Genomic DNA, 13,202 nt, shown 5'->3' with positions numbered 1-13,202 from the left:
TTTTTTAATTATCATTCCATTCTATTATTAACACCTGCTGCTGATTTCCGAGAGAATTCTGATTTGCTTGCTAAAATGTGTTTGAACTGAGGAAAACAGGTAAGAATCTTTAGGTTTTTGTATGAAAAATAGAGACAGATTGTCTGTCAGAGTTGTAGATGTATCCCCCAGGTGTAAATAGTAGCACAAGGTGATGATAGAGGCAGTCAGTGGGGGGGGGGGCAGAACCAGTCTTCTAATAACAAACCAGACAAACAGGAACTTGTCTGCGACTTCCAGTGTGCGTGATGTTTCTGTTTGGGGCACAACTCAGATATGTGGAGAGAGACGGACAGGTGAAGAAAACTAGAAAAGTAAAGTTAACAGACACCACCACCGTGTCCTCCATTCATATACCAGACAGAGAGAAATAAATCATGAAAAGGGATTGGTACTGTGGTGTGAGGCGAAAACAACAGAAACACAAACACGTGGTGCTGTCTAGTGCAAACCAACAACAACAAAAAGATATTGGAAAGAAGCTTTAAAAAATGTATAAAACAGAGAGATGGGAGAAATAGTCATGCCGTCACCAGCACCACAACACCATCCACCCCCTCTGGGCTGAGCGCAGAGCAGCTACCTACACAGACAGGCAGATGATACAGGCATGCCTCTCTCAGCCCCCTCAGGCGGAGCTCTTATCCTCCCTGCTGTGGTTTTACTGGGCCACTGACTCCAGCAGTCAGCCTGCTCTGCTCTCCTCTGCTCTGCCCTGCATGGTGCTGCCTGCATATCTCCCACTGCGGAGTCAGCTGAGCCAGGCATGAGACTACACACTGAACTGGCTACATACAGCTTAGACGAGCCTAACACACACACACACACACAGAGAAGTGCTGCATCCGAGGATATTTCTCCTTGCGTGATACATATTTATTACAGGGTGTTAAGAAATGAAGTAATATACGCTGGGTGTTGCAAAATGCATATGACTGCCAGCTGAAAAGACAGTGTTTATGTCCTGTGTAAAGTCCGTCATTACACACGGCCAATTAGGCTGAGAATAAATGCATATATCTGCATATTGGTGTGATGCTGCTAGGGGTTTACTTGTAGCAGCTTCATCAAATCCCTTATAGATTGATGCACTAGGACACACTTTATTCCCTCTGCTTCTTGCAGACGTCTACCGAACATTGATTGTGCTGTACAAAATACAGACATTCACATGTGTGAATCAGAACTCAAGGCTAATTCCTCGACATGATATTGTATATGGTGAATGAAGCGAGCCTGATTTGGACAATGCATTTTTTTTTTATGGAATACAAACTACACATCTTGTTACTTAACTACTCGTTACACACAAGCAAATCATCTAATTTGGCATGCACAAGAGTAAGTATTTAAATGACACTGGTGGAAACGGCTTGCCACGTACATTACATAACGTAGTGAGATTTTTAATGAACACGTGCTCGCTATCTCAATGTAATTTTGCATCCAATTACAACATTAAAAATGCAAAGCTCTGTGAACTGAAACAACCACTGGATGTGTATGTGCAGTCAATGACTAGTAACAGCTAAAGCACCTGTAATTTCACAAAACTAATTAAGCTATTGCACAATAGAAAACACAACATAATGGTACTGCTTTAAGGAAGTCACACATGATGCACTACATAATACGTCCTGCAAGGTTCCCACTGCATGCTAAAGATTCCTTGAGGCTAAATTGTCACATGGTTTGTTGTTTTATAACACGAATCCTTCCAGCAAAGGAACAACAACTTAAAAGAAATACGTTTGCTCATGTGTCTGCATTCAGTGTCTGGTCTTACTGCAGGGATACCCATTACAGGTGGTTCAATTTTATGCATAGAATTTCAACCAGATCCATACACACGCGCACACACATACTGTAGACAGACAGACATGCTCGTCAGCTATGCTGGAGGGCCCTTGGCTGACTGCTGCTAAACCAGCCCTTCCCCCACCATAAGGGTCTGTCTGGGAGAGGGGGAAGGGAAATCATGACCGTCTGAACACCAGACAGCCAGCATACAGCACAACGGGGCTGGAATAAAAGAGAATCAGCTTCCTGGGGGATGAAGCCAAAGACAATTTACCTTTTGGACTGATAATTGTGTATTCGCCAATAAACAGCCTTTATTGCAGCCATTCCTTATCATTCAGCCAATTAAAGTGACCCCTCGTATGTCGTGCTTTTATTAATGATGCAAATGAGCAAGATTTTTATTCTTCGGCCGGAATACATTTCAGGCAATTAGACAAACTTAAGCAGGCAACATAATTGGCTACTCCAGAAGCACATTAGTAATGAAACAGTGCTGTTAGTCATGGGATGGTGGTGAAAATGTTCACCTTCATCACTTCATAATCTGTTTAATGTGGCCTCTAGGTGAATGTCTACTCGACCTGTACAATGAACACACGTGTTAATAGTAGTCTTGTGGAGCTGTCTGGTCAGTACAGGTTAGCCTGCCGGGTTGGCTTCTTCTTCTGTAGATGAGTACTAGGGGCGGATGCAGGCAGTATATGTACATCTGCAGGTATAGGCTTATGCACACACTGTGATTGTTTTTGCAAAATATCAAGCTGCATCCATTGCTATTCATTGTGTTGTTTTACACTTGTAGAGACTCATGTGAATTTAAGAATTGATCATTTGTCATTTGTTGGGATTTTTGAAGACACACATGGCAGGTTAATGAATGTGCTTCAGTGTTGTTGGGATTACAATGTGTACATTTTCTAAGTCTAAACTATGTCCTGTTATATGACCTGTTATATTTAATCTTCATAGTGGGAGATAAAGTTACATTTTGAAAGCATGACATAGACTTAAGCCTTATGGGGTCTTTACATGAAAACCTACCAAATGTATGTCACGATAGGGTTAAAGTAATCTCATTGATTTGTTCTGTCTTGGTCTATTTGAATGCATATATTTCTTGGCTTCAGAGTGCAGTTTGTCCTAAGCTTCCCAAAGGCTTTGCAGCATCAAGTCCATGCATCCTAAGTCTGTTGAACGGAGAGCCCGCTGTAAAAGTCTCAAAAGCAGTCCTGCCTATTGTAGTGTAACTGGGAATGAATGTGCTGTGCGGGCGCTTTTTCATAGCTCAGTGATGAGCTTTCCAAGAGCTTGGTGGAGTCGTCTGGCCATTCATGCTCAATGTAGAAAAAGTTGTTGTGTTGCATACCGGATAAACGTTTTAAGAAGGATGTGCAGACAATGACAATTGCTACTGACTTAAAATGTCACTTTTCCATAGATGGAGAGCTTTGCAAAACATTTTTTTATTAACTTTATGGCTAGTCCATGTTTGGAACCAATCCATAGTGAGTTTAAAGCAGGTGTGGTAAACTGGCTTTGAGGGGCTTGTGTGTTCTTTGAATACTGTCCTTTTAATATATATTTTGGTAAGCATTGCCAAAGAATCAATGACATGCTAATCAATGCACAAAGCTGATAGTGATATGAAACTAAACTGTGTATGCAAACGTGTCACTTTTTACATACCATTGAGTCAAAGAGAGATCGAAAGAATCAAGAAAAGAGGTGTAGTTTCAGTTCCAGCTGATATTTATTTCCTTCCTTGAAAAAGTTCTGTACACAAGTTTATATCAACAATCTGACAGGCAGTGAATGGACACAATTTAGCTGGCATGAGTTTCCCCCCTCCCTTTTCTCCGAGTCTCAAAAAAAAGGGTGGTTCCTTTGTTTATGGCATGATTAGAGACATTAAATGATAATTCTACACAGCATATTGCACAGGATGGATGAAAAATAAAGTCAATATATTTAAAAATGCTTTCATATATATATAAAAAAAGAGTCCTGAACTGACCACCTTAAATGTAAGTAAGGATGTGTAAAAGATAGCAGTTCTAGACAGTGCCTGTCCTTGATAGCAACAACGTACATAAACACACAATCTTTTTGCTTTATGATACAGTCAAATATACAAAGATCGAGTTCACGTTTCATCATTTTTCCTCATTTTTTCATTTTTTTCTGAAAAACACAACAGCTAATAACCTGAATCTGAAATACAAATGCTATTCACCATGCCATAAAGTTACTAAAACAATTATTAGCTAATAGTTAGCCGACAAGTAGAAAAGATTATATATTCAAATACAATGAGAAACGCAGAACAAGTAGGTGTTGCGGAACTCAAGTCAGAAATTTGAATATGCTTGATGTTATCATCCTTGTTGTTTGCTTGCTGTATGGATAGCCGCTTCAATCCAGAGGCTGATTGGCAAATGTGACATCACTTAATGAAAACATCAAGAAATAAATCAAATTTAAAGCTACAATCTCCTCATGTGTTGTCGTAGGCAAGATATCAGACGGGAAATGCAAAACAAAAACAAAGAAAACAAGTGGCTGCTTAAGATATGTGATGCTGTTAAACCCACGTGGTCCACAGGAATAGCCTCTCGAAATAATGCATTCCTGTATCTTTAAGGAGCCTCCAGACTGGCACTGTAAACGTAGAAGGTAGGCAGATACAAAGGCTGGTGCTGCGTTCAAGTGCTGTCGGGGAAAAAAAATTGCAATTGCACCCTTGTAACTGGGTGATTAATTATACCATGTCTTCACTGACATGTTCGGGGATTAGACGTCAAGGAAGTCTTGTCACTTTGTGCTGGTAAAAGTCAAAGAATGTTTGCCAGATTTGTGAATTAAAACATCAATTGCACACCTGCTTATTAGCATCTCCTCTGCTTGGGTCACACAAAAAAATACCTTGGTGCCATTAGTTTCTGAAAATCAAACAATGGGCACCACAGTGATAGTAGGTCTATTTTGCTGGTTGTTCTTACAAAAACATTTGAACAGGCGATTAAAAAACAATTCACAAGCACGAGCTTTACCGTGAGCACTTGAAGGCAGCATGAAAACCAGCCTGCCGGGTTATTAAAATTAGGAAATCCAATACAGCTGTATTAGTAGGCTACACACACCGATTGTTGACTCCCCCATTTTCTATATAGATTTGTACAAAAATACACTGAGAAAATAATCAAACTGTTCCTCTCTTTTAAGTGTCCAAAAAAGTGTGTCCATTTAAATATAAAATGAAATCAAAAGTTGTGTGTTATTAAAACTCTAGCCCTTCGCCTGAGAAGGAAATGTGACAGACATAGACAAACAACGGTGTAAGAAAAAGAAACAGGACTAGATCATGTGTACAAGAAATAAAAAAAGAAATGATCAAGTCGAAAATGCTTGGCCCAGTATATAAATACAACATCCCATATAAAATGGCATCTGAATACATGTACAAAACAAAGCTCAGAGGATGAAAAAAAGAACCGGTGAGGATTTCTCTATAGCTATCATCTGAAATGAAAGACGTTTGGTCCTGAATCGCAGAGAACACGTGTAGTATAAAGTTCAGCACAGATTTGAAGTTGCGTTTGAGTCCTGAAGTTTGAAAAAATTACAACAGCTGGTGATTGTTTCAATGTCCTTTTTTTGAAAAAAAGAGAGAAGAACCGAAGGCGAGCGCCACCTATCCATTTAAATAACCCTAATACTAGTTTTCAAACTGCTCGACAGTCTCACAGAAAATCTCAGCACAAGGAACAAAGTAGGCTATCATGCTTAACGTGTTTTTTTGCTTTTGAGAAAAAAAAATTCAACTTTAAAAAACAAACATCGACCCACCTCGGTTTTCCTTTTTAAAAAAATCCCTCTGGGTGACACCACAATAAAAAAGTCATTTTTTATGTACCTTTTAGTGGTGAAGTTCACTTGGCGGTTGGTAAAAAAAAAAGTTGTGAAATGTCCCTTTTTCTTTTTTCTTTTCTTTTTTTTTTTTAATCAGCAACGACATTGATTAAGTGAACGGCGGACCGCATAACGTGCAAATCAATCACAGTTAAGTTGTTCAGTTCAAAAACAGTTCGGAACCGAGCTGTCGGGAACCCCCCACACCAGACGGTCTCGCATCGTCCCCCCTCCTCGTGTCTGCGCTCCACTTGTGTGGTTGAACCGAGTCCCCGGTCCACGCATCCAAACAACAAACAAGCAAGTTGCTCGCTTTTAAAGTTGAGCTTCCCGGGGGTTTGCAGGTCTCGAGAAGGGACTTGGACTAGTCTCAGTGGGGTTTTAATAGTCTGGACTCAAACTATGTACGCCCACCGTCCCAGGAACTCTTGTTTCTGCTTGTGGTCATATTTCAGCTCACAGGAAAGGTTACCTGTCGCGTTTTTGCCTTTTTTTCTTGCCTCGCTCAGTACGTGAACACCAGATTGGAGATGGTGGACTCCAGCCAGTCCCCGGAGATCATCTCGCTGACTTCGGGCGTGCAGTAGTCGGGGAACTCGAAATGGGAGCCACCGGAGCCGGACTCAAAGTTCAAATCCAAGTCCCTGTCCAGCGCCGAGGAGCCGAAGCTCCCCAGCGACATGCTGTCGAAGCTGGGACTCGGGTTGATGTCGAGCAAGTCGTCCTCGAACTCTTCGTCTTCCGAGGAAGAGGAGGAGGACGAGTGGGACGAGGCGGAGGAGTGCGAGCCGGAGGGGGTCGGCGAGGAAGCCCGCCGACTGCTGCTGCTGCTGTACGTGTGCCCGCCGTGGCGCTCCGAAGGCCCGCCCACGCTGCCGCCGCTGCTGCCGGGAGACTCGGCTCCGTCCTCTCTGCCGCTGGCCGCGTCCTCGTACAGGCTCAGCGGGTCGCTGGAGTCCGCCGAGCTGCTCAGCGTCGGGCTGGCCGGGACCACGACCGAGGACGCGGGGCTCACGCTCAAGTTGGCGCCGCCGCTCCCGAACACGTACACCCGCTTGGGCTTCTTGCCGTCCGGTATCTGCTTGGCCGCCGACGAGACGGTTTTGGACTTGTAGAGGGAGTTGTGGTGGTGGTGCTCTGACGTGTGCTCAGAGGCAAACGGTGATGCTTTGGTGCTGCTACTGCTGCTGCTCCCGAAAAGTGATTTGTGGGGTCTGCTGCTGCTGGGGGATTTGGATCCGCTCTTCCTGGAAGATGAGGACGTCTTAGTGCTGGTGTTGTTGGAGCTACTGTTGAGTTTCTCCGCCTTGTCCCCGTTGGTGCCGGGCTTGGAGGCGCTCGATTTCACCTTCTTCCTCGGCCGGTACTTGTAGTCGGGATAGTCCGCCATGTGCTTGAGCCTGAGCCGCTCCGCCTCCCGGATGAAGGGGATCTTGTCGCTGTCTCTGAGGAGCTTCCACCGCTTCCCCAGCCTCTTGGAGATCTCCGCGTTGTGCATGTCCGGGGACTGCTCCATGATCTTCCTCCTCTCAATCTGCGACCACACCATGAACGCGTTCATGGGTCTCTTGATGTGGCCGCTGGGCGTCTTGCACCACGCCGGGTTCTCTCCCAGCTTGTCCCCGGCGGTCGAAGACGCCGCGGAGCCCGGGGAGAGAGGCGAGGCGGCCGGGTCCAGGTCCATACACGCCCCGGAGTCGGAGCTCGAGTCCCCGCTGAAAAAGGAGAGCGCCTCGGCGGTGCTCTCCGTGTGGCTCATTTTCTGCACCATGCTGCCCAAGTTATACACAGAGGGAGAGCGGTGTGCTGGCTCTTTCTCTCTCTCCCCTGTCTCTCTCTCTCTCTCTCTCCTTGGTCCTCCGGTTCACTTTAAAGCAAACTCAGCTCTTTTCTCCCTCTCTTCACAGTTTGAGCTGAGTTTTTAGAGAGAAAAAACGCGCAAGAAACAAGTCACTCCTGAGATGTGCAGTAAACTCGGAACAGTTCAGTCCAGTGAAGCCTTCAAAAGGCTAGATGTGTAGAAAAAGAAAAAAAAAAGTTTAATTTCCAGGCTCTGTGGGTGATAAGACAACACGGGCTGCACTGAAATGCCCTGTTATCTGCCTCTCAGTCTCTCTTCCTTCTGTTATAAAAAAAAAACAAGTCAGCCGTGTGGTGGCTGAGCGCAGTCTATGCAGCTGCGGAGCGCAGACTGAGTGCCACACTGTGCGCTCGGGCACTTACGAAGGGCTCCCGAGTGCAGCGCGTACGGTGAGTGCTTGTCTCTGCATCGGCTCTGTCCCCTCTCCTAGAAACAAAAGCCATGCATGCTGGGGAGGAAAAAAAGGAACCTAGAGTTACACTGTCCGCCTTCCATCTGCAGACCTGCAGTCGAGTTTCAAGCAGCCCTCCAGTCCCGGCCCCCCTTTGCTTGTATTTATCCCTTCCCGGAGATACAACGGCGATAAAAATCCACCAATCGGACGCTGTCGCTACCCTGCCTCAGCGCCAAACTCACGCCCCGCTCGGCTCTGATTGGCCAAAAATGGAATCTAATAATAATCAGCGCGTGCAATGAGGAGCCTCGTGTCTGACCTCATTCCAGAATACAACAAGAAACTTCAATTTTTTTAAGAGACACTGGCTTGTGTTATGGAACCCCCTTTTTTTCTATTTTTTTGCTCTCTTACCACCAGCCCATGTGTATGACATTAACATATAGCTATATGGGAAGCGGAGTGTACTTTACCATAAGGAAACTTTAACACGGAGGACACTTTGTACCGCTGTGTTGCCCGGGTAATGCTGAATATATAAAAAATATTTAATTATTTTTTTTCTGTGTTGCTGTTATGAATGGTGCACACCTGTATAATAGCGAACAGAGAGAACCTGGAGCCGGACCACTTGCCAGTGCAATGCAGCTGATGTAATCATGCAACTAAGCATTACCTGTGATGTTTACAGTAAAGACACGCACAGTGAAACCCAAAGATCTACCTTTTATGACACAATGTTTTTGTTTTTCTCTGACGTACTGCGTATTCTAAAAACAGTGCTCACTTATAGGAAGGATTTGGTAATTGTTTTTAATCTTTTTAATGGTTTCAGGTGATCGCTGCCCGACGTCTCGCGCGTTGGATGCGAAACGAGAGCATGTTCAACAGTTGAGCCTTTCTTAGCGAGGCGCTTCACAAACAGGGAAATGTCTCTGAGACACATCATGAACGTTAAGCTGGTGTGAGAAAAGACTCTAAACCGAGTGTGCTCTGCGCTTTCAACCCAGCCACCCCCTCTCTCTCTCCCTCTCTCTCTCTCTAGGAGGCGGGGGTTGGGCGGTCCTTTGTCACATAACACAAATCGAACCAACCCTCTCCAGCACACCAGACAGAGAAAAGAGAGGGAGGCGAAGGAGCAGGCGGCGGTGTGTGCACGCTGCCTCTGCCAACACGCACACACGCAGACGCACACGCGCGCGCGCCTCTAAACTGACAACCGGCGCACTTTTCCGATCAGTGACACTAACAGGAACGGGTGACAGAAAAAAAAATGCGCAAACGTTATCCATTTTACGCACGGACGAAAACCTAAGTTAGTAAAAAGCAAAATGATGTAGTAAATAGTTTTGTTTTTTTAAATCACAGCTGAAAAGTCAACAGGAGACCCTAGTCATGTTTTTATTGTTGTTGGTAGTAATGACCCACACCCTTATGTAGTAAACACCTGTCGTCGCCGATCTGTGTTTCCTTTCCAACAAAAATAATGAGCAGTTGATTCCACGTTTAAACCGATGAAGGAGAGATGAGGTGGGATAGAAGCAGGCAGGCTGCGGTGCGCTGTTGGACGGTCGCTAGATGGCGTCGCAGAGCCGGACTCAGCTCGGCTGTGATGCAGAGAAGTTAGGGAAGGTAACAGAGATCAGACCGAGCATCCAAAACGGTTACCACGGGTGAATTACATAATGTCTCTGTGCGATGGAGAGGCATCCGAGCGATGCTGTTGTGCAGCGTATGTATGAATGAAAGTATGAATGCATGACAGTGAGGAGGGAGAGCATGCGGTGAAATATAGGAGAATTAAAGAACTTTGAAGTTGGTAAAAATAAAAAAAATCAGTTCCGTTTACAATCACTCACCAGTGTAATGATTTCAACTTCCAACAGAGCACGTTTCTGCACACGAGAAGGGCATCAACATATGAAATGAATTGGAAAGTGTGTGTGTGTGCGTGTGTGTGTGTGTGTGTGTGTGATGTTCTGTGTCTAAATGAAAGGAGAGTCAGAGGTGACTTGGATCACCGCTGGGAAATTAGTATGAAAGTATAGTCACCAATGTTGCTGGATGCATTTCACTGGGTACAATTATATTCAATATGGCCTCATATCTGCAGTGCATCCAAGTAAAGCAACGGGTAATTGGGCTCCAATTTGTGTGTTCATGGAGCAGAACTGCAATGGAAATAAGAATGTTAACTCATAAACTCACACCGCTCCTCAATGCCATTATAATAAGGAACCGCAAGGAAAACGTTAGTGTGTGTACGTCTGTGCTATAGAAGTGGCACGCTTTGGCGGAATACCATAGAAGTTCAGGAAATATTTTAAATCACACAAGGAGGATTAAAAAGATGCAGCACACATTTAGACCTCAAACATCTAAATGGGAATATGTTTATTCCAGTATGCACACTGTAAATCTGTGACTCTGATATCTTCAAATATCTTACATCACATTCTTCTTCGTTGCTTTTTTACTCTCCAACAAAGTCTTAGCAACTCAGTGCACCTGGAGTGACAGCTGGCAGGCTCTTTAAGCAAACACCTTATTCAGTACCTTGAGCAGGTGTCCGCTGTTCTATTATATTCTATACCACAACCCAAAGATAAACAAGACCTTTCACCTGCTTTTGGCCTCATAGTTAACTTGAATACACATGTCTTTTTTTTCTTGGCTTCCCGTACTTCTATGTCTCTCTTTCTTTCTCCCTCTCTCAGTGCACACATTAGTATGCCACGCACACACACAGACACACACACACATGTATGCACACACACACACACACACACACGCACACACACACACACACACACACACACACACACACGCACACACACACACGACCTGAAAGGATAAGTAGTGCATTCAAACTTTCCTCTCGCTTTCTCTGTCTCTCTCTTTTACTGCCATTGTTCCAGTGAGGTGCAGCTGCCACGCGAGTTGAAGTGGGTCGCGTGCCAACCCTAATCTCAACAGGTGTTCATTTGGATGCCCCCCCCCCCGACACTCCCCACTCTTCTTCTTTTCTTTGTCTGTCCTCTCTCTCTCTCTCTCTCTCTCTCTCAAACCCCCACCCCTGCACTTCACTTTACTTACTTCTCCAGTTCTCCTCCTCCCAATTTCAAATTAGCTTTACAAGAACCACCATAATTAAGTTCACGTCTGCCAAAGCGGGTTGAGGTTTATAACGCAAGCATCAATTTGTAAGAAAATAAATGCACGTTACAATACTAAATACACTTAGCATACACTATACCACATAGAACTAAAGTTCTGAACAACATACAAAGGGTTAGTTCGAACACATAATCAACTTATTTAAATTAACCGATAAATGTCATGATGATAATGATGATGAGGACCATCAACTCAAAAAGAGGGGGCACATTTTGAAGGATGTCAGTCCAGTTTCATGCTTTTCCTTCAAGCTGAGAAATATTCTGCCCCTTGTATGGCAAAGTCTACAACATTTTTAAAATATATTATTATCAAAGCCAGTTCTTCAAGTAACTAAAATCACATTTTGTTTTGGTCTGAGAGTGTGTGAACTCTTGGTGTGTTGGTTTTATTTTGTTAAGGAACTTGAACTGTCTGTCTTCATACAGGCTGTAGTAAAGCAGGGAGCCTTCCTCCCTCTCTGATCTCTCTCGCTCTCTTCCCTCTCTCTGCCTCTACTCACCGTCTCTCATTCACTCCCCTGTCCCTGCTCTCTGCCTCTCGCCTCGGTTTAGCTCGGCGTGTTTTATTGGCATGAATGTTAGATGAACAGCGTTTGCCAAAGCAGCCCCATCTCTCTTTCTTTTCTCTCCCCGTCTCCCTCTCAAGATAAATCTGATCTGAGGTCATCTGTTATTCAGAACACTGACACCATATGGTCAGCCACCCACTCAGAGTACATCCAGTCAGTTTCATGAAAACTTAAAATCTTCCCATATTAAATATTGATGGAGCTGTATATTGACCGGCTGTCACAAACCCTACTTAGAGTTTAGCCTGCCAGAACTTTGAATCATAAGTAGCAGATCCATTACAAAATATGTTGACCTTAACAAGTCAACTTTTTAAAAGACATTGCTAAAAAAAACAAGGGTTATATGCAGACATAAGTAAAATATAAGATAGAAATGCAAGAAAGATGAAAAAACACTGCTTTGTGAAAAAAACTTTAATATAAAGTAAATGTTTTCCAATGTGCTTGTCAGCCTTGACAAAAAAACTTACTAATTCACATGAACAATTATGATTCTGCTCTACCATATCATGCTGTTCATCACAGCCACAGCAGGTCGACCTCTTTTGCAATTAAAACTAGGATGCTTCAGGCACTACCTTGGTCCAACCCGTTAAATAGAAATAAGCATTTTGTGCAAATGGACTGTCCTAAGGGCTGTCAGTGATGAAAAAAACCCAGGGAAAGTTTTAATTGTTTACGATTTTTTTTTTTTTTTATGGAACTGATTGAAGTCTATGTCCCCATTCATCCCACGGATGTCAGCATCTCTGCCACTGCTGATTATTTCCACTGTATTAACTGTCAGACTGTATAACATACCAAGACATACAGCAACATGCCAGTTTGATGTACACACATGCATGGGTATTTTCCGGCAGCTTGATGTTGGTCGTGCAAGTGTGAATTAAGATAACCTACAGATCTGGTGTGTAAAATCACACTTCATCTCACATCCAGAGAAAAAGAAGGTTTTCATATATGAAGATGGCAGTGGAATTAGGGATGCTGGTGAGAATCCAAAGTCTTTACTCTGCCTTCATAACAGCCAATGGAATTTAAGAAAATAATTTTTGGAGAGGCGTATGTGGATGCACCTTCACCAATGGGGTATACTTGTGGAAAGTATACTGCTAACCGGTTGGATGTCAAACACTGACTCCAAAATTGCAATGGGTAATTGGATAACTCCCTACTGGGAGGGGGGGGGGGGACTCTTGAAAACATTTTGTCCCCACATCACAATCGAGCCCACAGCATGTATCCTCAAACTAAAGTACTTAGAATGAAGCTCTTTGATTTATTATATTTTCACTGTCATCAAAGTCAATGTTAACAACACAGTCTTTTACAACCCTATAACAGACAGATGGCTGGTTACTGTATATATGAAATGTATTTATTCAGTCCCATTTCTAAAGCTTTGTTTGAACAGGTGTTTTCAGGCACAGATACAGACAAAGATG

At 43.7% G+C, this 13,202-nt stretch overlaps 1 protein-coding gene across 1 annotated transcript; it reads right to left on the bottom strand.

The window, feature by feature from the left end:
- Window positions 1-3,573: 3,573 nt before the first annotated feature.
- sox4b (SRY-box transcription factor 4b) lies at window positions 3,574-8,166 on the bottom strand. The gene has a single exon (XM_084026800.1). The coding sequence runs from the start codon at window positions 7,520-7,522 to the stop codon at window positions 6,257-6,259; it is 1,266 nt and encodes a 421-aa protein (XP_083882926.1). The 5' UTR covers window positions 7,523-8,166; the 3' UTR covers window positions 3,574-6,256.
- Between the last annotated feature and the right edge of the window lie 5,036 nt (window positions 8,167-13,202).

This window comes from Eutrigla gurnardus (assembly GCF_963514095.1).
Source record: "Eutrigla gurnardus genome assembly, chromosome: 14".
In the NCBI taxonomy this organism is placed as follows: domain Eukaryota; kingdom Metazoa; phylum Chordata; class Actinopteri; order Perciformes; family Triglidae; genus Eutrigla; species Eutrigla gurnardus.
This window is presented reverse-complemented; position numbering and strand designations above follow the sequence as displayed.

Bases quoted from the DNA above. Each gene is read 5' to 3' on its own strand.
- sox4b (XM_084026800.1), bottom strand. From the start codon at position 7,522: ATGGTGCAGAAAATGAGCCACACGGAGAGCACCGCCGAGGCGCTCTCC.